General features: G+C 52.5%; 1 protein-coding gene across 4 annotated transcripts in view; it reads right to left on the reverse strand.

Annotated features, from left to right (window-relative positions):
• Positions 1-788: 788 nt before the first annotated feature.
• CFAP100 (cilia and flagella associated protein 100) overlaps positions 789-26204 on the reverse strand; it is a 50197-nt gene continuing 24781 nt past the window's right edge. For 2 of the 4 annotated variants that reach the window (XM_049862537.1, XM_049862536.1), the window contains exons 3-15: positions 22580-22680; positions 20399-20591; positions 18528-18595; positions 18283-18446; positions 18009-18089; positions 17359-17537; positions 16821-17067; positions 12281-12326; positions 12058-12209; positions 4393-4528; positions 3182-3387; positions 1938-2031; positions 789-902 (exon numbers count right to left, since the gene is read on the reverse strand). In XM_049862537.1, coding sequence (XP_049718494.1) covers positions 789-902; positions 1938-2031; positions 3182-3387; positions 4393-4528; positions 12058-12209; positions 12281-12326; positions 16821-17067; positions 17359-17537; positions 18009-18089; positions 18283-18446; positions 18528-18595; positions 20399-20591; positions 22580-22680 — 1781 coding nt within the window. The remainder of the gene's footprint in view (positions 903-1937; positions 2032-3181; positions 3388-4392; positions 4529-12057; positions 12210-12280; positions 12327-16820; positions 17068-17358; positions 17538-18008; positions 18090-18282; positions 18447-18527; positions 18596-20398; positions 20592-22579; positions 22681-26204) is intronic. The other 2 variants (XM_049862538.1, XM_049862539.1) reach the window with 2 other exon arrangements.

Genomic DNA, 26204 nt, shown 5'->3' on the forward strand with positions numbered 1-26204 from the left:
GGCTGACAGATAGTGACCCCCTCTCTCTGGGGAGACAGGCACCCCCTGCTGGCATGGTTGTGGGCCCTGTGCGGCCTGATGGGCCCCCTCACACCTCCCCTCCCGAAGGGAGGAGGGTCTGGGCCACAGGAGTGCTTCCTCTCAGAGGTGTTGTTTGGATCTCTTTCCTGCCCATGCCTTGGGGAACACACACCACAAACGATTGGGGTGGGCTGTTAGCCTCTTGTGGGCACTGAGGTTCACTACTGGCAATGGGCCCAACTCCCAGTGCAAATGAATAAAAGTTTTTGTATAGTCACACACCAAAGGCTTTGTTTGGTTTAATTCAAGGAACTGTGGGTATAGATTGTTGAAACCTTTTTGTTTTTTCAGTCAGTTAGTAGTAAGCTCCTGTTCATCTGCCCAGTTTGCTGCTTACTTTCCTTGTCTTTGCATCGGGGATGATCAGTGCCACACTGCATCTCTTCAGGAAGTTGGAGCTTCCACCCAGTGCCTGTGTCTCTTAAAGAAGCTACTTTAGAGGAGAGCCAAGATGGTGCTCCTTCAAGCACAGGCTTAAGGCTAAACAATGAAGGAGGGTTTCTGATATTGGTAACAGCATCAGCTTCCTTACACAGGCCTCAAGACACCAGAGAGACACGGAGTTTATTTCACTGGGAGAAAGGGAATGTACAGAAGAGAATTGCTGGAATGCCCAGGGCCTGGCATGAGCCCTGTCCAGGCTCTGCTCCCACTGCTGGCTTCTTTCGTGCACTGTCAGCCACACTCCCCAGGTGGCTCCAAGACAGTTAGGTGAAGAAGAAGAGCTGCTCTTCCTTGTCCTTATCCATAAGCGTGTGGCTGGGCGCCATCTTCGTTTTGAGAATTGGGGGCTGGGAGCGGCACACCAGTTTTCTGCCTTTCTGCCAAGAGGAAATGAACGTCATCAGTATCTGCTTTATGTCATCACTGCCCCAAAAGCCCAGCTTAGAGTGATGATTCTCAGACACCCTCAACCCTTAATAGGGGAGGAGGGCAGAGAACCTCAGGGCAGGGGCTTGGCCTGCCTGGGGGCCTTCTAAGTGGCCCCAGTCAGTACTCCTGGCCAGCCCAGTGGGACGAGGGCTGGATTGATTCTGATACAGCTCAGGTGTGTAAAAAGTCTACACTGGCATTTACTAAAATCAGCGCCATAGAACACTAACTCCTGGAGGCTGAGGGGGGGCAATTGCCTGGCTGCATCACTTGGGAAATGCTGGGTTGGACAGTCCGTTTCCTTGGCTGTGGGAATCGTGGAGACCCTGCAGCATTTGCGGGGCTCAGGGGGGAATGCTGGTCTGAGCAAGAGGATGTCTCTCTGCCTTACTGGTCAGTTGGGAAGATGCATCCAAGCTCCCGGCCTATTTTGGGGACACACTCCTTCTGTTGTCAGGGCTTCCTTTGGCCAGAACTCTCCTTGGCCCCAAGGCCTGTGGCTCTTCCAGCCCATTCATGTCGGAGGGGAAGCCAGGTGACAGCATATGAGGGGCTCTGAGCGACAGGCCATGCTCTGGGCCTGGTGGGAGCATGGAAGCGGGGACTGACTTGTCCTTACCAGCTCCTTGGGTGGAGTATGTGGCCGAACGGGGATATGAAGGCTCTGCCTGGTGGCCAGTCATAAACCAAGAGTGTGTGGAGGAGGGGAGGGTGCTTGTGGACCTCTTGAAGGGAGAGCTGGTAGCCCCATTCCCGAGGCAGAAAGGCTCCCCAAGAGAGGGTATTCCTGGGAGGAAGCCAGTCCCACAAGGAGGTAGACTCCAGGGCCTGAGTGTGGGAAGCCCTGCTTCCACTTGCCCAGCAGAGCTTCAGTGATGCCAGAGGCAGGGTTGGGGGGGGAGGTGGGGAGGTACAGGGCTTGAGCCCCTTGCCAGCACTGTGTGCCTGGTTTTGGGACCTTGCCCCCCAGGCTGGCCACTTACTTTCTTCTTGATCTCAGCCTGGGCCCGGGCACGGGCTCGCTGCAGACGCTCTTCCTGGAGCTGCTTCTGTATCATGGCCTTTTCTTCCCGCAGCCTGGGTGGCAGGAGAGGGCATGAAGAACTGGGGAGACCCCGCTTACCTGCCCACCTCAGCCACACAGTCCCGAAAATCAGGCCATACCTGGCCTTTCCCTGCCTTGGCAGGGCCTTGCCACCTCCCCACAGCCAAGGATGGTGCTTTTCTGGCAAAGACACCTGGGCCAGAGGGATGGACACAGCCCTGCCCAGAGCCCTCATCTTGAAGGCCCATCAGACCATCCCCACAGGAGGCACAGACTCCCATCTCCCCGACTGTCACTGCATGGGGCCATTGTGGCGCCAGCCCCCACAGGATGGGTCAGTGCAGTCTTTGTCCTGTCCTTTGGGTCGGCTAGCATTTACCGATCCCTGCTCTGAGCAGGTTGCCAGGCCAGGGAGAACAAGCTCCTATGCTTGTGGGTCAGACAGACCAGTGGTCCTTGGCAGGTAGCGTGGTCTCAGGGCTGGGTAGGCAGGGCCATGAGTGCTCAGGGCTGCTGGGCCCCTGTGGAGACCTCCCAGGTCTCCCACCAAGGATGGGCCAACGCTGGGCTGTGTCGTGTTTGACACCTGGAGCTGGCACCACCTGCTCCAGCCCTGAACTCTGAGCCTGGGATGACCTCAGGCTCCCCCACATCCCACCTGCCCCTCCTTCATCTCCAGCCTCTCCCCCCACCCAATCCAGCCAGAAAAAAAATTGTAACCAGGTTAGATCTGCCCAAATTTGTCCCCTGTGTAAAGCCCTTGCTGATGACTGTTGTCTTCGGGGCCAAGTCCCTGCTGCCCACCTCTCACTCTGGTCCAGTTCTTCTAGACCCTTCCCTGAGTTTCCTGGCTTGGCCCTTGCTCTTTGTCAGTCAGCATTACTGTCACCTCTGAGAAGCCTCCCTGGCCGCCCCCCCCCACCCCCCGCCCAGGCTGGGTGGTGCCCCCCTCTAGCCTCCAGTCAAGGCCTCTGGGCTGCTGTCTCTCAGCATGATGCTTGTGGGTCCTGCCCCCTCCCCCCCCCCGCCGCCAACTAGGAAGCTCTCGGAGTGCAGGGTCCACATTTGTCCTCACGCCAGCCCTTTGAGGATCCGTGAAAATGCAGGTGGCCCGCTGCCACCCCAGCCCGTCCTCCTGTGTGGGACCCCTGCTATCAGCCCTGCAAGAAGGCTGGCGCCCACCTTATGCGGCGCTCCTTCTCCTTGGCCTTCTCAGCCTGTTCGATCTTGGACTGGGGCACCCGCTCCAGGCTCTCAAGCAGCTCGTCCAGCTGGTGCTCGATGACGGTCAGCATCTGTACTGTGCCCAAGTTGGCCTCCTGCTGGGTGCCAATGCAGTGCCGGTACACGTCCAGCACCTTGCAGTTCAGGCTCTCCAGCAGCTTATCCTGCAGGAGATGGGTAGGCTTTTAGTGGCCTGGCTACTCCACAGCCACCTGAGGTCCCCTGGGGGGGGAGGGGAGGAGGACAGTGAGTGTGCCCCAGGTGCTGCCTGGCACAGAATGCAGAGTCCAGGCTGGGAAACTCCCTCACCCTGCTGTGGTCAGCCAGATGCTGGGCTCCTGCTCTGGCAAGGGCTCACTCCTGCTCCTTGGCACCTCTGCCAGCTGCTTCAGTGTGCCCATCAACACCTGGCCTGTGCTCCGGGAAGCCTCCAAACTGCTCCCCCACAAGACCACTTCCTGTTCCCTGCTTTCTGTGTGGCCTAGGGCAAATGACCCCCCTTTTCTGAGGCTGTTGGATACTTGGGGGACGGTTTATACCACCCGCCTCCCAGGTTGGGTGGAATGAAGTGAGCGGCGGCAGCGAGAAAGCCCCACAGAGGGCCTGGTATGCAGTGAGTGGCTGTGAATCTCAGAGGCAGGGCCATGCTCTCTTGCTCATGGCTGTACCCTAGGACCTGGCCCAGCACCTGGTACACTGTGTATGAATGGGTGAGGAAACCAGGTCCATGTGGGTGATGGCCCTGGGTGTGTGATCAGGGAGGGTGCCGACTAAACCTGGAGCATCACTGGCCCCCTGTTCCCTCAGGATCTCTCGCCCTCCCAGCTAGGCTTGGGGACACGCCTCTTCCTCCCCACAAGGTCACTTTGCTGGACACCTATGTATTTAAGAAACAGAGTTGTTGCATGAGACCAAAGGCTGAGTGATGTGTGGCTCTCACAGGGCTGGCTGGGGTGGCCTCCAGGGTGGAGCTCCCAGCCCGTCCAAGGGAGGGCTGCAGGCAGCCCCGTAATGCCCAGCCTCACTCCTTAGTGGCACAGTTTACTCACCTCTTGGGCTGTCAGAGCTGAGGGGCTCCTCTCCCGCCCTGGGCCTGTGGCCATCCCAGGTTCCAGGGTGACATCTCTTCTGCCCTCCCCTGACCCTGTGTCCACTGCCTGCTGGCCCACCTGCTGAGCGCCATGGTATTCTCCGAAGTGGAAGACTCGGGATTTGAGCTCCAGTTCGGCGGCTGTCTCCTCCTCCTTGGCGATGGACATCATCATCGTGCTGATCCACTGCTTTAGCTGGTTGACCTCCCGGTCCCTGGGTGAGAGGAGGACCGGCAGGGCTGGCTCACTCAGCCAGACCCAGGCCTAGCCACTGTCCTGGGGGTTAACTCAGGTTGTGTGTGTTTGCACAGGGCCGAGCGTGCAGTAGCGGCCAGATCATTCACGTATCACAATATTCTCTTTTCTAAAGTGTACATACAGTTCAGTGGTTTTTAATATATTTACAAAGTTGTCGAACCATCACCGCAATCTTAAGTTTAGAACATTTTCATCACCCTGAAAGAAAAGCCTGTACCCATTAGCAGTCGCTCCCTGTTCCCTCTCCCCTAGCCCCTGGCAATGACTGTGATCTACTTTGTTTCTCAGGATTTGTCTATTCTGGACATTTCATATAAACAGAATCCTATAATATGTGATCTTTTGTGTCTGGCTTCTTTCATTGAGCATTGAGGTTCATGTGGTGGCAGATATCAGAACTACATTCTTTTTTATGGCTGAATAGTGTTCCATCGTATGGATATACCACACTTTGTTCATCCATTCATCAGACATTTGGGTTGTCTCCACTTTTTGGCTCTTAATACTGCTATGAACATTCATGTAGGAGTTTTTGTGTGGACATACGTTTTCAGTTCTCTTGGGTGCACATTTAGGAGTAGAATTGCAACAATCAACTTTTAATAGAAGTTAAATCTTTATCGTTAACGGCCCAGACATTGGCCATCATATGGGGTTGGGGTTTCTAGAGTGGTAATCCCAGCACTCGGAGAAGTGGCAAGGGTCCAACCAGTGTGTGCCAGCTGCAGGCACGTCCTGGTCACAGTGATGGCAGTGACAGCCAGCGCTCAGCTGGCAGTGCCTGGGAGCCTCGGGTGCCCCTCCTCCCCCCATAATGTCCATCAGCTCCCCCGTGATGGAACCGCCTGATGCTGTTTCATCTTACATAGAACACCAATGGCTGCAGCTGCTTCTGCCCACGGGTCCCCTGATCCATTGGCCACAGAGGTGCGGGCCATAACCCCCCAGCAGTCCTCAGGCAGCACTCCTCTTGCTAAGGGTGGAGTTGACTCTGGGCTGGGCTCCTGGGGAGACAAGGCGAAGGCCAGGAGGCCAGGAGCCAGTGAGAAGTCCAAACCCAAAGTCCGCAACACGTGCTGGTGTGGGCCCACTGGGGAGGTGAGTGTGCTTGGCTCCAGAGAACTTGTAAAGAATACCCAACTGCATTGTTTTTCACTTCCATTGTCATACTGGTAAGTCGGCTGTCACAGCTGTGACTGTGCTTGAGCTCTGCCTTCTGTCTTTTGGTACATGGACTGTGCGTCACGCTATTTCTTCTTGGAGTGACTGGGGAAAATATATTTTTTCTTCTAGTTATCTTTTAACTAAAATTCTTGGGTCATAACCTTTTCTCCTCAAATTAACGCCAACTGCCAATGTACAGGAACTACAAAGGAATGACGACTCCACGAAATTCTTCTCCAAGGGTGGCCCATGGGTGTCAGAAATGCAGAGTGTCAGGCCTCCCCCAGACCTGCTACATCAGACATTTCATTTTAACAAAGTCCCAGGCGTTGAATGCACATTCAGCGTGAGAAACACTTCACTACAGGAAAAATGACCTGGTTTCTTAAATAAACTGCACGGGGGAAAAAGATGGAGAAATTTATAGATTAAAAGAGATTTAAGACACATACCAATAGTAAAGTGTGGACCTTGTTTGGATCCTAGTTCAAACTGACAATTTAAAAACCTTCAACTATTTGTGGCATTTATGAAACTTTAGAAAATTGAACATGGATATTTGATGATGCTAGGAATTACTATTTTTTTTTTTTTTTAGGTGTGATGGTGTGATTGTTATATTAAAGAGTCTTTATCTTGAGAGGTACCCACTGGACTATTTGTAGATGAAATATGTACTGTCTGGAATTTGCTTCAAGTTAATATGGGAGTTGTAGAAGTGGGTGATGTCTAGAGGGACCAACTGGCTCTGTGGGATCACAGGTTAAACTGGGGGATGGGAACCTGGGGCTCATTATACGTTCTGTCTACTTCTGTATACGTTTATATGTTTGAAATTTTCTTAATGTTATTGGACTGAACGGGAAAAGAAGTTTAAGAAGTTAAAAAAAAAAATCCCTTCATAAATGCCTGGGGACACCAAAGCAGAAAATTTATTAGCCTGGTATTAAAAAGAAAGACCACCAAACCCTAATAAAGGCCATTCACAAGATCAAGCAAAACAGATCCACCATGCTTTGCAGATGCATCAGCAACAGTACCGCCATCAGCACACAGGACTCCAGCAGCCCAAGCACCAGCTCCTGCTGCTCCTCACTGGCACCTAGGATTTGCGAGGGAGGAACCGGGTGAGGCACGTGGTTCTTGGTTCCCTTATAGGCGCCTGGGTGTTTTGTTTGTTGTCTTGACTGCTTTTTTTAGTGGTTAAAGATATACTTGTTTTGATTTCTGCAGTTCCACTGGGATGTGTCTATGTGTGGGTCCCTCCCCCAGCAGGGCCTGGGCCATGAGCTGCAGGGCCTTTTCTAATCAAGAAGGTTCTCCTCCACTGTGCCACTGGCTTCTGCTTCTCCTCCATTTGGTCTGTCTTCATCTCTTGGATTCCTATGGTGTCACTCAGCGTGTCCTCCTCATGGTCCTTACATTTCTCCCTGTTTCCTTCTCACCCTTTTCATCTGAGTTCTGGGAGGGTTCCCCCAGTACCTGGCTTCCTGCTGTTTCTTGTCTTCCTCATGGTCTTACCTGTGTTCTCCCTGCTCGAGAGGGGTTTCTCAGGCGGCATGGATGCAGTACCTTCAGGAAGAGGAATTGGATGTTTTCTCCCACTTCTTGCAGTATCTACATTGTAGGAAGACATGGCCCCTTTTCTCATGTCCTTGGTGAGGCTTTGTTTGTCCTTAAGAGCTGGAAGTCAAGACAAGTTGTGCCATTTTCATCGAGTTTTGGGCTAGGATTGGGCTGGGGCTGGTGTGCAGGATGGTTCACCTGAGCCATGGAGTTTCGTTTTCACATGGGTGGTAGCTGCCCATGACTTGCCACCTCAGTGCCCTGTCCTCTGCTGGGATTGGGGTACCAGGAGCTGGCTGAAGTGCCTCATCTGCAGCTGGTGGCCCTCCCTGCCAGAGGCTGGTGCTTCCCTCTGGCCCTGGTGCTTGTAGCAACGGGGAGTCTGGGATCCTGCAGGGCTCAGACTGGCTCATTTTCTGACTTATTGGCTGGGCTGGGCTTCCCTGGAGAAGCCAGAAGCTCTGCACATGTCCAGGAAGGGGTTCAGGCTTGGTTTCTTGCTTCTATTCCCTTGGTCACTGTGGTGGGAACCTAGGAAGGCCTGGGTGCCCAGTCAGGGTTCCGTCTCACCAAACACCTCTGGTCGCCTTCCTCTTTTTGGTTCATGAGATCGCGTACCCTGCAAGTCCTTCCACATGTGCTCTGGTTGCCAGGAAGCGCAGCACTAACTCTTGTGTTCAAGCTCTGTTGCTTCCCACTGCCATGCTCTGGGACACTTGTGTTCTCTCCGTGTCCCAGGCTACATCTTCCTGGGTCTGGGCTCTCCTCAGCCCCTACTGGAAGGGGCTGGGGTGTGAGCATCTCAATTCACTCTCAGCAAGGTGGGCAGAGAACAGGGCTGGCACTAGGGAAGGTAGGGGAGGTGCCAGGGGCACATACGTTAAGGGGACCTCACTCGGGCGTGCGCACACCTCCTTAAACTTTGTGCCCTAGGCACCCCCTTGCTCACCCTGGCCCTGTGGAGAGAAATGATGCTCTGTCCTCTTGTCCAAGGAGGTGGCAGAGATGGTTCAGCCTAAAACTCTTAGGCCCCTAAAGCCAATGTGTGAAGTCAGGTGACAATGTCAGCCATAAAAAGTCCTAATTTGCGACTGTGTATTTTGTTATTGAGGTATACTTTACAAATCATAAAACACCCGTTTTCCAGCTACAGTTTGATGAATTTGACACATTTATACACCTGTGTCGGCAACACCATCAGGATACAGAACACTGACATCACCCCCGAAGTTTCCCATGCCCCTTTGCAGCCGTTCCCTCCCCATCCCAGCCACAGGCAACCAGCAAGCTGATCTCCCTCTCAGATAAATTAGCTTTGGCTGTGCGGTAAGCAGCCCTCTAAGAGGCTCCATTGACCCCCGCCTTGTGGTGCTAACACCCTTGTGTAACCTCTTCCCCTCAAGTATAGGATGAACCTAGGGACTTGCTTCTAACCGATAGACTATAGGATGGGATGTTACTTGTGGGATTAGGTTATAAAACATGGTGATCTCCATCTTGCCAGCATTTCCAAGCTGCCATTTGGAGAGTCCACAGGGCAGGGGACTGAGGGCAGCCTCTGGCCAACAGCCAGTGAGGAACTCAGGCCTCATTCCACTGCTAGCAATCACGTGGCAGCAGTTCCTCCCCCAGTGGAGCCTTGAGATAACCACTACCCAGCCAATGTTGATGGCAACTGTGAGAGTCCTGAAGCAGGGGACTCGCTAAGCTGTGCCTGGATCCGTACCTACAGAAATCATGAATTAATAAGTATTAAGTTACTAAGTTTGGGGGTCATTTGTTACGTGGTAATAATATGGGTGGTCCTAGAGCATTTTTCCTTCAGTGTGTCTGTGAGGTTTATCCATGTCGCTGCCCATGTTAAGCTTGTTCCTTTTTTTGCTGAATATTATTCCAGCCCCCACTTCTTCTGCCTCTGGGTGTCAGAGGTCAAATGTTATGCTGGTTCTTATGCATTTAGCATCAAGGTGGGTCCCTTTTGAAATGTATAAAGCTCAGTAGACTGGAGTTGGAGCCTCATTGTGTAGGTTGAGCATTCTTTTAAGTGATGCTTCCTGGATGTTTTAGTTTTGTAAACTTTTGCCTTTTTCCTTTATTTCTGTGAGATAAGGCTTGCAAGCATAATTATGGCTTTCCTGAATGACAGTTGGGAGCCTTGGCAGGTTTGTTTTGGTTTTTGTGTGTCATACTTAGAAAACCAAAGGTTCCCCATGTAACCTAATGAAGGGCACCGGCATTAAATTATTTTTCTAGCTCTCATTGGTATATTGTTGTACCACAGATCTGTGGCGCCAGAGTGCCACTCGCCTCATTGGTGGCTTGTATTACCAGATCATATTTCTCAAAGTCCATATTACCAACCCAAAATTTAATAAATACACTCAATTGGTAAGCATGCATTCCAATATTGAAAACACATGTCATCAAAAAAAAAAAAGAAAAAAAATGTAGTAATGAAAGGTAAAGACCTCCCAAAGATGTCTACATCCTAATCCCCAGCACCTGTGAATATGTTATTTTTCCTTGAAAGGGGGAATTGAGGTTGCGAATTATCTGACCTTGAGATGGGGAGATGATCCTGGATTATCTAGGTGGGCCCAATCAGATCACCAATTTCGTATAGTTGAAAGAGGGAGGAGGCAGGAGAGTCAAAGAAAGAGATGTGAGGAAGACTGAATACGCCATTGCTGGTTTGAAGGCAAGAAGGGCCCACAAGCCAAGGAACATGGAAGCCTCTACAAGCTGGAGAAGCAAGGAAATGAATTCTCCCCTAGAGCCACCAGCCCTTCTGACCTCTAGAACTGTAAGATAATAAGTTTATGTTGTTTAAAGCTTCTCAAGTGTAGTAATTTGTTACAGCAGCTCCAGGGAACTAATACACATGGTATGGAAGCACCACACTTTGTTTATCCAGTCACCTGCTGATGGACATCTGGGTTGTTTCCGTTCTTAGCAATTATGACTGACTCTGCTGTGAACATTCTTGTTGATATGTTTTTTTTTTTTTTGTACACTGTCTCTAACACAACCACACTCTCTTGCTTCCAGTGTTGGAAAAGATTGCTCACTCTGTGGCCTATACTTTAAAAATTGTATTTTGTTTTTGCTGCAAAAGGGTGGTTGAGTTCATGGAAGTTAAGTGCACCTGGGTTGGGACTCCCTGGAAGTAAAGTGCTTTCAGGGACAGCTCACCCTCAGAGTGGCTGCTTCCACTGAAGACCAGCTCTGGGGCAGCACCTGCAGGTTCTGCTCTGGTATGTGTGTGAGCACGTGTATGTGCAAATGTACGTGAGTGTGCATAAGTGTGTGTGTGTGTGTGTGCATGTGCTGGGGACGGACTGTACTCTCGCCAGCTTCTCTGGGACACAAGGAGGCTGCTTGCCTCTCCCCGGCTCACCTGTCTTTGTCTGTGCCACCTCCCAGCTTTCCAGGGTACAAAATCTTGCCTGAGAACTGGTGGTTTCACATCATCCTGTAGACTCCTACCCCCTGGGTATCACAGGACATGGGTACTTAAAAGCATGGCTCACCCATGGGACACTGAGGCCATCAGGCAGCCCACACCTCAGGGCCTTTGCACTGTCTGTTGCCTCTGCCTGGAACACTCTTCCCCCAGGCCTGCATGTGGCTGGCTTCCTTCCTGGTCCCTTGGTGAGTTCTTGGCCTGTCCCTCCCATCTGCTGTCACTGTCCACCTCAGTTCCACCTTGGTCACTCAGTTTTATTTTCTTCCTAGCATGTGTCAGTATTTAGGCATCTGTTGTCTGTGCCCTATGGGAAGGTCAGCTCCAGAAGGGCAGGGCCTTGCTCTATCCTTGCAGGGCCTAGAATCAGAGCTGGCCCAGGAGAGAGGCTCGGTGAGTGTTGTCTTAGGAATGGGTGACTTCCTGTTCCCTCCCAGCAGGCCTCACCAGTACCCTGCCCAGCTTTCCTGGGCCCAGGTGGCAGGTACCTGCGGAGCCCCTGCCTCCACCAGCAGCTGGTGGCCACACCCAGCAGGAGGGACAAAGCGCCCAAGGCTCCAGGGGAGAGCTGGGCAGCAGTCTGCCATTGCCCACCCCCCTTTAGCCTGACTCCCTGGGACTGGAATTTCCCAAGGATCTTGCCAGGACCCTGGCTGCACTGACAGGCTGGACGCACTGGTACGCCTCCCTTCCAGGAATGCCATTCTGGCTCAGGCTGCAGAGCTCCTGGCCTGCTCCCTGGGCCCAAGATCCTTAGCCTTGGCCCCCACTGTTCTTGAGGTGGCCAGAAAGCCCCACCTGGCCCAGGCCCAGCCCACATGGGTCCCAGTTGCCTACCTGTCAACCCTGACTCTCCATGCCCTCCATCCCTGCTCTCTCATAGGCCTGTTCCTACCCCATCTGTGCTGCCTGGTCCACTGAGCAATGGCTGAGGGCAGAGCAAGTACAGCTGCACCTAATGGCATGGGTCTCCATTCTGCGATGGGAACACCTGTACATGCAAAGGCAACTTCCAGCCACCTGGACTCAGTTTTCTGCTCTACCCTCTGAGTGAAGCCTTGGGCACCTCCAGGGAGCAGGGCTTCCAGGCTGGCTGTGCACCTTTGTTCCTCCTCGGGGCTCGCTGGCCTTCTTCAGGGCATCAGGGGCCCAGCAGAAGGAGCCTGGGATGCGGAACACTTGGGCATGCCTCTTCGCTCTGGCCACCTGCCTCTCCAGAGGGGCAGGACCAGCCCTGGAGGGTCTCCCATGCCCTAGGACAGAGCCCTGACCCACCAAAATGCAGGACCTACATGCGGATCTGGGTGTTCTTCAGGGTAAAGTTCAGCTCCTCCAGAGTCTCCTCCATCTCCTGCGTGTTCTGGATCAGGGAGAGGTTCTGCTCCTCCAGCTGGTTGAAGACCTCCAGGAGCTGCTGGGGCTCGGTGAAGTACAGCTCCAGCTCCTGCGACCAGAGGCGCTTGGGTGCCAGCCTGGCCCGCCCCAGCCTGACCCCACCCCCACCGGGCCACTGACCTCACTGTCGCTGTCCGGGTCCTCCTGCCCCAGGAGGAAACTTGACCTGAGGAGAAGCAGGGCTCAGCCAGGCCAGCGGAGGGCCGAGAGGGGCCGAGCTGCAAGGAGACGGGACGGCCAGGGGCGCAGGATGGCCCTCCCCCCGCCCCCGGCCGCAAGCTGCCCCCTCGGGTCACGAACTATCTTGCAGCAGTCCGGGGGGACTTGCCACCTCTCGGTCAGCACGCTTCTGTCCCCACTTCCAGAAAGGCTTCCTGCCACATTGGGCAAAGTGCTTCCATCCCTCGAGTTCCCGGGCTGCAGCCTGGTGGGTGAGGTCGCCTACCCGCACCCCATCCAGCCGTGGCCACTGGTCCTTGGTGGCGGCACGGGTGGTGGTTGTGGGGCATCCGCGTCCAGGGCTAGCCTAATGAGGGGCCTGGGGTGCGACATGGAGGCGACCAGAGGGCGGCCGGATGAGGACCCACCTGGGCCTGATGATACCTCTCAGCGCCTGCCCAGCCTGGGTCTCTGCCCAGGAATGCGGGGTCCTGTGGCTAAGACCGCGCCCCTGGGACCGGGCTCTAGCTCCTTAGCAGCACAGGCACCCAACGGCCTGGGGGAATGGAGAGGTTCCCAGAGGAGGGGCTAGTCACAATTAGACCTCCAGCAAGCAGTGCCCTGGGTGTCAGGTGCACATGCATTTATGGCCACTTTACAAAGGAGGAGGAGCCCTGGTGGTGCAGTGGTTGAGTTTGGCTGCTAACCAAAAGGTTGACATTGAAATCCACCAGGTGCCCCTTGGAAATCCTGTGGGACAGTTCTACTCTGTCCTGTAGGGTAACTATGAGTCAGAATTGACTCGATGGCAATGGGTTTGGTTTTGTTTTGGGTTTTACAAACAAGGAAGGGGCGGCTTAGAGAGGTGGGTCACTCACTACGGGTCACCTGAAGGGCACCAGGAGCCCATAAGATGCCTTTAGAAAACTCACCAGGTGGAGGGGCCAGGATTCACAGGTCTGCTGTCAGCCGCTCCCCAAATGGGGACTCCTCTGTGAGAGCAGTATTTGCATACCTCCCCTTTAGGGGTCTCTGTTGTCCCCCCTGTAAGGAGTGTGCCTGGCCTGCCCTAAGGCTGCTCGTGGTAGCTGTCTTCTGGACAAATTCACAGCCACAATGGGTAAGGATTAAAGCTTGGAGGGATGAGAGCCAGCTTGAAAACTGGTGACAGTTCCTCACCCAGCCTGAGAAGCAGCTGTTGGGGACATGGGAGGCTAAGGGTGGACATCCAAAAGGGTGTACAGCTCAGGGACAGGTGGTGACACACCCAGGGCAGTGGTTCTCCAGGTAGTTACAGAGAAAGGAGGGCAGAAGATGGGACGTGCAGGGGATGAGCTGAAGACAGTGAGCTTGCAACAGGGAGGATGAGGGAGCGCAGCTGGGATCCCCATTCATGTCTGAAGCCACTGCCACTGCCTCATCAAGCCACCAACACCTCCAACTGGATTATTGTGGCAGCCTCCTGGGGGTCCCCACTTCCACTCTCACCCTGCAGTCTGATCTCCATCCTGGTCAAGTTTCAGTCACTCTCCCTTACTCAAGACCTAACTCAGAACAGTCACAGACCTACTTGTTAAAAAAAAAAAAAAATTGCCATTGAGTAGGATTCCAACTCATAGCAACCCAATAGAACAAAGTAGAACTGCCCCATAGAGTTTCCAAAGAGTGCCTAGTGGATTCAAACTGCCGTCCTTTTGGTTGGCAGCCATAGCACTTAAGCACTATGCCTTCAGGTTTTCCTAGTTGGAAAAGGTAAGCGATAAAGCTTCCTGAAGAAGACACGGGTGAGTATCTTAGTGACTTCAGGGTTGGCAAAGATTTCTTAAAACACAAACACACCAACCACAAAAGCCTGGTAAATGGGCTTCCTTAAAATAAGAATTTCTGTTCCTAAAAAGACAGTATTAAGACGGTAATGAGGCAAGACACAGACTGGGAGAAGATATTTGTAATACACTTATCACATAAGGGGCTGAATATATGGGCAAAATGTATGCAGAACTATCAGCCATAAGAAAAAGGCCAGTGAACCAGTACAAACGTACAAAAACCGAACAGGCACCTCACAAAGAGCGGTGTCGGAATGGCAGAAGTACATGAAAAGTATTCATATTTGTCATCAGGAAAACAAAACCATGATGAGATCTCACTTCACCTCCATCAGAATGGCCAAACTGGTCATCAAACCTGAAATTGATTCTGCTCAGCCAACAGATCCAGCCTTAAGTCCCCAACCCCTACTCCCTGGGGCCGTAGGCAGGCACTGCCACGGCTTCCCTGGTCCTGCCAGCTGCCTGCTAGGGCCCCTCGTCTGGGGGGCCCAGACTCTACGGCGCAGGCCAGGGCTCTGGCAGCAGCCCTGGAACTCTGAGGGGCCCCTCATCACAGCCATGGAGGTTGAACATCACCCCCACTGGCACCTCGAGGCCAGGGGGCTGGATAGGTTGTCGCCAGGGAAACCCCCCAAAAAGAAGGCAGAGGAAGCTTAGGAGCAAGCAGCAAAAATTCTTTACAGCTCTGGAGAGGGGATGGTCTTTCTAATCACAATTCAAAGCCAGATGCCACAGAGAAAGCCTGGCAAACCGACCTACATTCAGAACAAAAGAAAACAAACTTCTGCATGGCAAAAATCACCCTAAGCAAACTCAAGAGGCCCATGACCAACTCATATCCAAGAGCTGGCCTTACTAACAGGTGAAGGTTTCCTAAACATTGAGCTGAAGAAGACCAACATCCCAGGGGAAATAGGCAGAAGATACAGACGGTTCCCAAAGACCCATAAATGGCTCATAAAAAAACCCTGTTGCCGTCGAGTCAATTCTGACTCATGGCAACCACCATGTGTGTCGGAGGAGAACTGTGCCCCACAGAGTTTTCAATGCCTGATTTTTCAGAATTAGATTGCCAGGTCTTTCTTCCAAGCTGCCTATGGGTTGGACTTGAACCTCCAACCTTGCAGTTAGTGTCTGAGTACATAAACCGTTTGTCCCACCAGGGGTGCCAAATGGCTCATAAAGAACTAAACCCATCGCTTAAGTTGATTTTGACTTATACTGACCCTACAGGACAGAGTAGGACAGCCCCGTAGGGTTTCCAAGGAGTGGCTGGAAGATTTGAACTGCTGACCTTTTGGTTAGCGGCTGAACGCTTAACCACTGTGCCACCAAGGCTCCAAGTGCCACACAGATATATGAAAAGAGGCCAGCCTCACTCACTCCAAGCGATTGTCAGATACGTTTCTCAGCCTTGGTGAAGAACCTTGCTGGGGAGGCTATGGGGTACCTGGTTCAGCAAGAGGAGGAGGATCAGCCACAGCTGGCCAGGCTATAGGTGAACCCCTGACTCAGCTGCATGCTCCTTTGGCAATGTCTGCTGCAGCTCCCCCTGCACACCCGCCATGACACATGTATACAAACAGCATAGTACAGAATGACCCAAGCACCCGCCTACAGAGGACGTAAGTCTACAAGGGCGTGCATGGTGGGGCAATGGTGCAGGAGGCAGAGGACAACCTGGACATGAAGCCAGTGCAGCTTGCAGCCCCGGTGCTGAGAAAGAAAGGAAGTGTGCGTGGCCAGCTTCCTTTTTGACAGGGAGGGGTCACAAGAATATAGCCTTTACTTCTTTTAGGTAGACTGAATCGTAAGAACATTCGAATATGAGACTATTTTTGGCCTACAGAAGCAGCAAATTCATTTGGTTCAACCTACGCATGCATAAAAAGGGCTGGAAGGAAACACAAGAGGACAACCACAGTCGCTGCAGGGCCCACCTGTGGCTTCCAGCGGCTTGGGTGGGGGCTGGAAGGAGAGGGACAGAGGTGGGTTGAGGAGGACTGCTCAACTCACACCTCTTTCTACAGTTTTGGTTTTTCAACCATGTGATTGTATAACCTATTGAGAAAATTTAAATTTAATCTAAAAAAAGAAAAAAACTTCCCGTGAATGGGGGAGTAATGCGATGTTGCCACAGCAAGGGGGTGAGTGAGGGGGTAGGCCTGGCCTTTTGGGACAAGTTCTTGTAAATGGGGTGGAGAATGCAAACAGCCCACAGATGAGTTTGGAGTTTCTGTTTGGTCCCCATCATATTTTTAAAAGACTTAAAAGAAATTGTTAAATTTAAAATCTGGGTAATGTTACCTAAGGTTCAGGTTTTTGGCTTCTCTTGAAGGACTCTGAAGTTCTGGCCTCCTCCCAGTGTCTCCCCAGGCCCACAGGACCAGCCGGGGCACGTGTTGCCTAGTTCCTATTGGTACCCGCTTGGCTGGCCTCCCTCCGTCATTGGCCCGTCAGCACTGAATGCAGGGGAGCCCCCTCTCTCCCAGGCTCCAGTTGATGGAACCAAACAGAAATGACCTGCCTCGTGGCAGCTTCCACCACTTATAAGACATGTTGGTTTCTGGGCTGGGAGCTCCAGAAGATGGGCCCTGGCCTGGTGTCCCGTCTGGGGCCATGGTGGGCAGGACACTGACCCTGGCCTGTGGCCGTCCCCGCCCACTCACCCTTTGGACTCCAGCCCGCTGGGCACACTGAACTGGCTGCTTGGCTGGAGGCTGCTGCTGCTCGACAGGGTCGGCCCCAGCCGGGTCCCCTGGAGCAGCTTCAGAGCCTTCCTTGAGGTCTGCCCCTCTGGAGGAAGCAGAAGAATGGTTTCCAGGTGCCCCCATAGGGGCTTGGAGCACCCTCCCACCTGGGGCCACCAAGTACCTTTGGCCCATGGGGAGACAGTCTTATTCCTGCTTCCCGTTCCTACAGGAAGCAAAGAGAAATCCTAGTGGCTGCAGCTGGAGGCAGGCCTCAGGGGTGCTGCTCATGGACACAAAGCCTCCCTGTCTTTCCCCGGCCTCAGAAGGAGGGAGGGGCTTGGGAGAAAACCCAACTTTGCCACGCCAGTGCCGGCCTGGGCTGAGTGGAGCTGGCGGAGCTGGCTAGAGGGCCCTGCCCTGAGACTGGGCTCCTCCGAGTCTTATCAGCTGAGCATGGGTCTCAGCCGGCCACTAGCAGACCTGCCCCTGTGAACCTCCCTTCCCCTTCTGCTACCTTTGTTCCCTGTTGTGGAGGGCAGGTTGGTCTCCTTGGGGGCTTCAGCTGTCTCCTTGGCCTTTTTGAGAGCCTGCTTCTTCTCCTGCTCCTCAAACCACTCCTTGGGTGACAGTTTGTACAGGAAATCCTTGTAGACCTTGTAATGCTGCAGAGTGTCTTCAAACTTGGAGATTTCGCTAGACTCAGGGGAGTAGGACAAGGCCAGGCTCATGCCTTGGGAAGGCCATGTAGGTAAGACTATCCTACCCTCCACTCTGGCCAAGCCTGGGGTGGCTCTTTGCTGTCTTGCCATGTGAGAGAAGGAGTGCTCACCCAGGGGATATCAGAGTGGGGAGACCTCCTGAGTTAACGTGGGGTTACTAGCTCACCGTGACAATCAGGTTCTAGTCTGCCCTAGGGGCTCTGCCTGTCCCCCTCTCTGGATGTCGAGCAGAGGTGGCCTTTGGCCAAGTCATCCTTGCCTGCAGTGGCCAGTGGTATGACTTTGGGAAAGCCACTGACTCTTTTTTGGTCTCCTCATTTGGAAAATGGGCAGTACCATCTCCTGGGGTTTTGAGACAATCCCTTTGGCTACCAGAAGAAATGCTAGAGGGATATCAAGGCAGGGCTGTCTGAACTTCTGCTCAGTTTGTGGTTGCTAGCCTCACCTTTTGATGTTCATGATGTGGGTGGTGAGGTCCCGGATCTCACAGACCTTCTCTATCTTCGCTTTGGTCTCCTTCTCAGCCCTGGGGTAGAGTGGTTGCAAGGAGCCAGTGGCAGACTATTAAAGGACAGAGCGAGTGGGGGACAGGGGCCAGAGGTGGCAGGGGTGGCCAGGCTAGGGCTAGGCAGGGGTTCAGGCCGGGGCACAGGACCAGGGCATGTGAGGGTCAGAGTCATGCCCTTGCGGCCCCCGCAGTCCCCACCCCACAGACTCACGTTCTCATGGCCTGAACTGAGCTGCGGTCATTCTCCCTGAGGAATTCGTCAAACAGGGCCACATCCTTCTCCAGGGACTCCTCGGCCCGGTCCAGCCTGGCCTCCTCCCTGGCTGCCAGCATCTCTAGCCGCTGGATCTCGTTCCGCTTCATCTCCAGGGAATACTGAAGGCCACCAGAGCAGTCATGGTGCCACACCAGACTGGCATGCCCACTGACAGCCCCTTGCTAGGCAGCTGGGCCTACCTGGATGAGGAACATCTGCCGCTTCTGCTTGATGTACTTGCTCATGCTATCCAACTCCCCTCTCCTTTCTGCAATGAAACAAGGGAGGCACCTGGGGAGAGGGTGGGAAGCCCTGCAGCGAGGAGGGCACACACACTCCTGGTCTGGGGCTCTGCTGTGTGCCCGCTGCCATGCCAGGTTATGCTGGGTTTGTGGGAGATGGTGCTCTTGTTCTGTCTCCAGCAGAAGTGGAAACACTGCATTCTCTATGGCTGGAGATTGTACCAGGTGAGAAGTCCTTCCTTAAGTCTGACTTGGCCCTCTCTTGCTATAGCATCCTTCTCACTTAGAATGAGGCCCTCGGACACCCCACCCTGGAAATGTCACCTACCTGGACTTAATATTGGCCAGTACCTGAAGGGGGGCTCTTGACTTGGGACGCCCTAAGCTCTCAGAGCCCGGTTTGGGCAGCAGCAAAGCCTACACTGCCAGGGTTTAAACCAGGCAGGACAACATTAAGGTACACATCTGGACGAGCTTCCTGAGTCCCGGCAGAGACACTGAAGCCAGTGGCCAAGGCCACTGGGGCCTCTTCCTGGCCTTTCTGGAGGGGAAGGTCTCAGCTCCAGGACTTTGGAGAGCCTGGGGGGTGTGGAAAGGACCTTGAAACTGTGTAGCTCTCTGGCCTTGCCACTTGAGTCCTTTTCTTTCCCAAAGAAAAGCCCTGGCATACTGGCAAGAGCCCCTGCCTCCCTGGTAGCCTTGGAGAAGGCCCTGGCCTCCAAGAGACCCAGCTTCCTCCCTGCAGAAGAAGGTTGGGGCACTGAGGCGTCTGCAGCCCAAATGCACTGGGGGCTCACCCTTTCTGGGGGTCCACACCTGTCTCCTTGTTGAACCTCATCTACTTCTCTGCTTGGGAGCATTTCTGTATTTCCAGAGGAAGGCATAACTCCCCATCCAAATACCACCTCTCCCAGGTATTAGGAGTAGAAGGTGGACAAGAGAACTTAAATGTCTGGTTAGTGGCCAGCCTTGGTACAAGAAACATCCACACAAACTCGGGGTTTCCTAACAAAAATAACAACCCACCTGGCCTGTCCGAGGTGGAGGCTAGGCTGTCCCTTTAACGTTTTATACTTACAGTTAATACCACTGTAATTCTTCTATATTCTGGAACTCTCCAGTCCCAATTATTTCTTTCTGGCTTTGTGCTATTGTGCTTTATTATCTAGGTTGGTAGGATACTAGTGTGTATTTAGTATATAAGATTTCCTAAGGGTACTACTATTACTAATAGCTCACACACACGTAGTTCATTCTGTGTGGCGGGCACTGTTCCAAACATGTTAGATGTATGAACACATTTAATCTCCATGATCCCATGAAGCTGGCAGAGGAGGAACCGAGGTGCAGAGGGATTATGTAACTTGCCCACCATCATACAGCTAGTGGATGGGGGGTGGGAGCCTGAGATGTGAACCCAAGAAATCTGGTTCCAGAGCTGCCGTGTGTAACCGCTGAGCCAAATTGCCTGTATTTGATCTCTTGTACAGTCTGCGTTCATTGTGTGTAGTCAGTATTCAGAAAGCAAACAGTATTGTGATTCAGATGGCTTCCTCACCACCTTAGCTTTGCACTCCTTCTGGACTTATATTTGTGATCGGTCTGAGGTAGGGATCAGACCCTTTTTTCCATGCAGATATGAAACGAACCCAGCACCATTTCTTTCAAAGCGCTTTGAAACACTTGCATGGCAAATGGCACTTGGGTTCCAGCTTCTTTGAAAACAGGGCCTTCCCCTGCACCAGCATGTACAAGGCTGGAGTCTTCTCAGAGTCCCCTGAGGCTGGTGGCCAGGCGGGAGTGAGGTGGGGGGTAAAGGAGGTGCTAACCTTTGGTGATAGAGAGTTTCCAGGCCGTGTTGTCATGGAAGGTTTGCAGCTGCTGGGCCTCAGCGAGTATCTCGCGCTGGTCAGCGTCATCCTCCAGCTGCAGCTCACGCCGCAGGCTCGTGCTCTTGGACGACGCCTTGGAGGCGTACGTCATCTTCTCGTGCACGCGCATGGTTTTCTTCTGCTCCCTCTCCTAGGGGTGGATTGGACCACGTCAGGGAGTCTCTCCCACCCTGGGCCTGTGGACTGAGCCTGCTTTCTTCATCGTGCCCACCTGGGGTTACAGTTGGGATGCAGAGAGGCTGTGTGAGGAGGGGTGATTGGGTCTGTGTGCTGGGGAGCCGGGCTCTGGGGACAGGGAGTGGACAGGATGGCAAACAGAGAGACACAGGGAAATCATGGGGCACCCAGAAGGACAGCTGTGGCCAGGTGGCGCCACTGACCACCCAAGAACAGAGTCCAGGTAAAATGTACGATGCCTAGTTAAACTTGACTCTCAGATAAATATTGCAAGGGACATGCTTACACTAAAAGATCATTCCTTATTTATCTGAAACCCAAATTTAACTGATTTTCTTCTATTTTGAATAGCTAAATCTGGCAATCTGCAGTTCCGAAATAAACTTGAAGTCCAGAACTTAAGCCCCATCAGCCTCTCCCCCACCCTGCCCCTCCTGCTCTGCTCTGGGCCCCCTTGCCCTCCAGCTGGGGTAGGGGTGGGGGCAGGATCTCCTTTCCTCTGGCCCAGGCCCCAGGGCAGGTCTCTGAGAGTAGGCTGTCCCATTCCTCCTGGCGGCCCAGCCTTCTGTGGCTGGGGCACCCTGGCTGGCTCCTGTGCCTTCTGGGAGTGAGGGTCTGCAGAGCTCTACCTGGTCTGGGCTGTGAGCTGGGGGTAAGAGCTGGGGCTGCCGGGCTGAGGGCGGAAGACTCAGGAGTCAAGGAGAGGAAGGCAGAGGAGGCCTGAGGCTGGGCCGGGCCTGGAGAAGAGGAAAAGCCTGCAGTGAAGGGAAGAAACGGAGGGTTTCCAAGGTGGAGGCCTGAGAGGTTTGTGTGTGTGCTTGCAGCCACTCCTTCTCCACCTCCATGTGGGAGTTTCAGGGACATGGGGACCACAGCACCAACGGGTGAGTGCTCCTTCCAGGCAAGCCTCTCATGTGGCTGCATCAGCTTCGTAAGCAAAGAACACTTCTGAATCAGTTCATCTGGGCCAGGCCAATAATGTGTATTTCCAACAGGTTTCCAGCTAGCGCTGCTGCTGTTTGTCGAGGACATCCTGAGAACCAAGTGCTAAGGAATGTCAGGGGTACTAAGCCCTGAGTTGGAGGAGACAGGCTGTGTGTACGCCGTGGGGGCTGGGACTCCAGTTGACTGCTGGGCGAGGCGCTATACATGCTGTGCATGTCTGCATGGGTGCCAGCACCGTGCCCCTTTCACCGAGGCTGGGGGAGGCTCCAGGCCAAAGCAAGGAGGTGTGAGACTCCTCTGACCCACCTGGGCATTTCCCATGGCCGTGGAGATGCCTGGCTCTAGTAGGACCTCTCCAGGCTGTCCTGGGTGCTTGTGGGGAGTGGGCTGTCTTGACCTCTGGGCACACAGCTCTCAGGGATGAGAGGACAAGAGAGACCAGGAATAGCTCACACGATAGGAGCTGGCCCTGGTGACTCCAGGTATGGATGAGGGACGTGTGTGTGCATGCGTGTATGCATCTGTGTGCATATCTGGCCTCCAGGAACTCCAATGAGCAAGGCTGAGTAGTCACGGTGGCTCCTGGAGAAGGTGAGCAGGAGGGGGAGGGTCAGCAGGGTCTGTGATGGCCTTGGAGGACAGAGGTCTTGGAAGGGGGTGGCATCTCGTGCAAGGAGCAGCAGAGGAGGAGGCCTGGTGGCTGAGGTTGTTAACATGTGCAGTTCCAAAGAGCCACCCTGCCCGAGGCCCAGGAACAGTGGGGACCTGACTGGGTAAGATGGAGGCAACCAGGTCAGAAACGTGAGAGCCAAGAAGAGCTTTGAGTTGACTTAGAAGGAAATGGTGGGCCATTGATTGTTCTTGAGTAGGAGAGTGACCCAAGTAAAATACTGTTTTGAGAAGGGAAATCTGGGTTTGAAAGAAGGAAAATTTGAGGGCAGGGAAGCTGCAATGACAGGATGGGGGACAGGCCTGGCCCCAGTGCTGGGTACTCACTGAGCGAGCCTTATTCCGCTCCTGGTCTCTGAGCAAGAAGAAATCCACGTCTCCAGACATGTGGAAAGGGTTAACTGGATGGTCAGGAACAGCCACAGGCACTAGGGAAGGAGACAGCTCCGTTGGCTGGGGGACCTACTGTGCCCTTCCAGTCTGCACAGGGAGGGCTACAGCAGGTGCCAGGCAGCTTCTTTGAATGTCCTCTTGGAAGCACCCCTGTACTTCTCAGCCTCCTGGGCCAATAACTTAACCACTGGGCCCTCCCTCACTGACTGTCCCTCAGCCTTGCTGGCCTATCCTCCCAGACCCATCTTCTCTCTGCACCTGGGCTGCCAACCTCCACCTGCAGGAGGGCACTGCCACCACAGTCCTTGAGTCTCCCCCTCAGCACTCCTGGGTCACTTGACACCACTCCCTGCTCTCAAGGCCCTTTGTCTCCACCTGTGTTCTCTCGATGACTCTGGGCATCCTCACAGTGGGGCCATCTGATCTCCTTGGTGTCCACCCACCATTTCAGCAAAGGGTTCTAGTTGCAGCCTTCATGGTCTCTGCACCAGGACTCTCCACAAACAGCTCTTCTCTGTCTCGATGCACTGGTCTCTCTAGAACTGGCCCGCTCTGTGCTCAGGATCCCGCATCCTCCAGCCCCTGAGCCCTCACTTCCACTCAGCTCATCAGCACCAGGCTGATGGGTTCTCTGAGCATTGGCTGGGGATGACAGATCGTGTACAGGAGAGCTGGTTGGGGTACAGGGTGCTCCCGGTACCAACTGCTGTACCAACTCCCCATACAAATGCCTTTTGGGTCCTGGTAGTCCCTTTCCCTTTGCCCTGTCAGACCAGGGTGGGAAAGGCTCTCCACTGTTAGAGCCCAGAGTACTGATCATCCCTCATTGCTTCCCTTACCTGGTAAATAGTCCCTTACTAAATATGCCTCAAATTAATCTGCTTGTGTGGGCCTGGGTTCCTCCTGGGGTGCTGACTGTGGCCCTTCCTCCTCTCTGCACTGCATTCCCTCTCCTGTCACTCAGCCTTTTCTTGAGGGCTGTCCAAACTCATAATCCCCCATAACTCTGTAACACCCCCCCCCCATTCTGGCTTCTGCCCCCATCACCCACCATAGCGCTCCCTCTGAGTTCACTGAGAACCCCCCTATTACTCTATCCAATAGCACTTCACCTCTCAGGTCAACTGTATGGTGTCAGGCCCCCTCTACCACTCTCCTTCTCAAAACCACTTTCCTCTGACCTGCTTGGCTGCTTCTCCTCAGCCGGCTCCTCTACTGGTCAGAACCCTTCAGGCTATGTCCTGGGCCTTTTATTTTTATTTATTTTTTCCCCTTCTCCCTGGATAGCTCACCTATGACCATGGCCTCAATTGTCATCTATTTGCTCACAAGATCTGAATTTCTACCTGTAGTCAACAGGACTCTTCTAATGCTCAAGCCCAAATCAACAGCAGCCTCTTTAGTGTTTCTACTTGGGGGTTCCCACAGGCACTTAGACTCAACACACCCCAGACTAAGCTCCTGGCCTTCCTTCTTCTCCCAAGGCTGCTCCTCCCTCTTTGCCATTTCAGCAAACACCACCACGAAGCACACAGGTGTTTGGGGTCATCTGACCCAACCTCTTCTCTCTCATTCCCATACCCAAGCAGTTGCCAATCCTGTGGACTCTATCTCCTGAAAAGCTTTTGAACCCACTTACCTCTCTCCAACCCCACTTGCTACCACCCTAATCTAAGCCATCCTCTTAGCTGGTTTTCTGTGATTGCCTCTTCACCAGCCTTCCCACATCAAGTCTTGATCACTCCCCAAAGCAGCCCGACAGATAACTTCAAAATACAGATCACAAGACCGGTCATATGTGTATATCCTTTGTGGTAGCCAACATCTAAAATGGTCCCCGATGGTCACAGTTTCCTGACATTTGGAGATTATATAAAAGAATCAGGGGAATGGCATGATTCAAAGTGTAATTCGGCAGACTAGAGGCTGGTATAACTTGGACTGGGCTTGTGGCAGCTGATGGGAAGATGGTTGGGAGGGAGACACAAGAGGACACTAGATATGGAAATGAAGGATGTAGAGGAGTCAAGGATGGCGTCCAGGTTTTTGGCTTGAGCAGCTGGATGACGTTTTTGAGATAGAAAGCCTGGTGAAGGGCAAGGAGGGGATCAGGTTTTGCTGTTGTGGGTTAAGTTTGAGCGGCCTATTGGACACTCAAGGGGAGAGGCTGGGTAGGCAGTTTGATAGAAGTTCAAGGGAGGGTTTGGGCTGGAGGTTTGAACTTGAGAGTCAGTAGCACACAATACTGTATACCATCGATCCCATGGCTCTGAGTTTAGCATTTCAGCCTTTCTGAGGCTGGAGTGTGTCTTAAATCCATGGTAAGTCAGGTGAGGTAGGATGTGGTGGTCACTGTGTATGCATACACATCAAATGCACAGGACAGTTACCTTGTCTAGGTAAAACTCCCTGAAATGATAAGGAGCTTATTTAAAGAAATGTCACATCACAGAGGGCAATCAGATGTGCAGCATCACATCCTGGGTCAAAAGTGATTCAGAATACTTGAATTTGGATTGTGAAGGGGTTTAAGAATATTTTAACCAATTGGTTCCACTTATATTTTTAATGTATGCACATAAGTGGTATATGAAAGAAACCTAAGTCTAAATACATCTATCAGAACTGTTTCAAGAGGCTCCCTTTAGACCCAAAGAAACAAATGGGTTGAAAGTGAAAGAATGGAAAAAAAGTATCCCATGCAAATAGTAACCAAAAGAGAGCTGGGTGGCTATATTAATATCAGATGAAATAGACTTCCAGTAATAGAAACCATTAGAAGAGACAAAGAAGAATATAATGGTATAAGGATCAATTCATTAAGAAAATATAATAATTGTAGACATATGCACCTAAGAACAGAGCCCCAAAATATATGAAGCAAAAGTCAACAGAAATGAAGGGAGGAATAGACAATTCTGCAATAATAATTGGAGACTTTAATACACCACTTTCAATAATGGATAGAACACCTAGACAGAAGGACTTGAACAACACTATAAACCAACTAGATCTAACAAACATATGTAGAATACTCCACCCAACAACTGCAGGATACACATTTTTCTCCAGAGCACACGGATTATCCTCCAGGATAGACCATATGTTAGGTACAAAACAAGTCTCAATACATGTTAAAAGATTGAAATGGTACTAAGTGTCTTCTCTGACTGCAATGGAATGCTACTAGAAATGAATAACAGAAAGGAAACTGGGGAATTCATAAATATGTGGAAATTAAACAACACACTATTTAGCAACCAATGAATTGAAGGGGAAATCACAAATGAAATTAGAAAATACTTGGGGACAAATGAAAATGGGATGCAGTAAAAGCAGTGCTGAGAGGAAAAGTTATAGCTGTAAAAGCCTACATTAAAAAAAAAAAAAAAAAGATCGCAAGTGAAACTAGAAAAAGAAGAGCAAACTAAGGCCAAAGCTATTGGAAAAAAGGAGATGATAAAGAATTGAGTGGAGATAAATAGAGAATAGAAAAACAATAGAATGAAATCAGAAATTGGTTCTTTGAAAAAATCAATAAAATCGACAAACTTTTAGC

Source organism: Elephas maximus, chromosome 20 (assembly GCF_024166365.1).
Source record: "Elephas maximus indicus isolate mEleMax1 chromosome 20, mEleMax1 primary haplotype, whole genome shotgun sequence".
Classification (NCBI taxonomy): Eukaryota; Metazoa; Chordata; class Mammalia; order Proboscidea; family Elephantidae; genus Elephas; species Elephas maximus.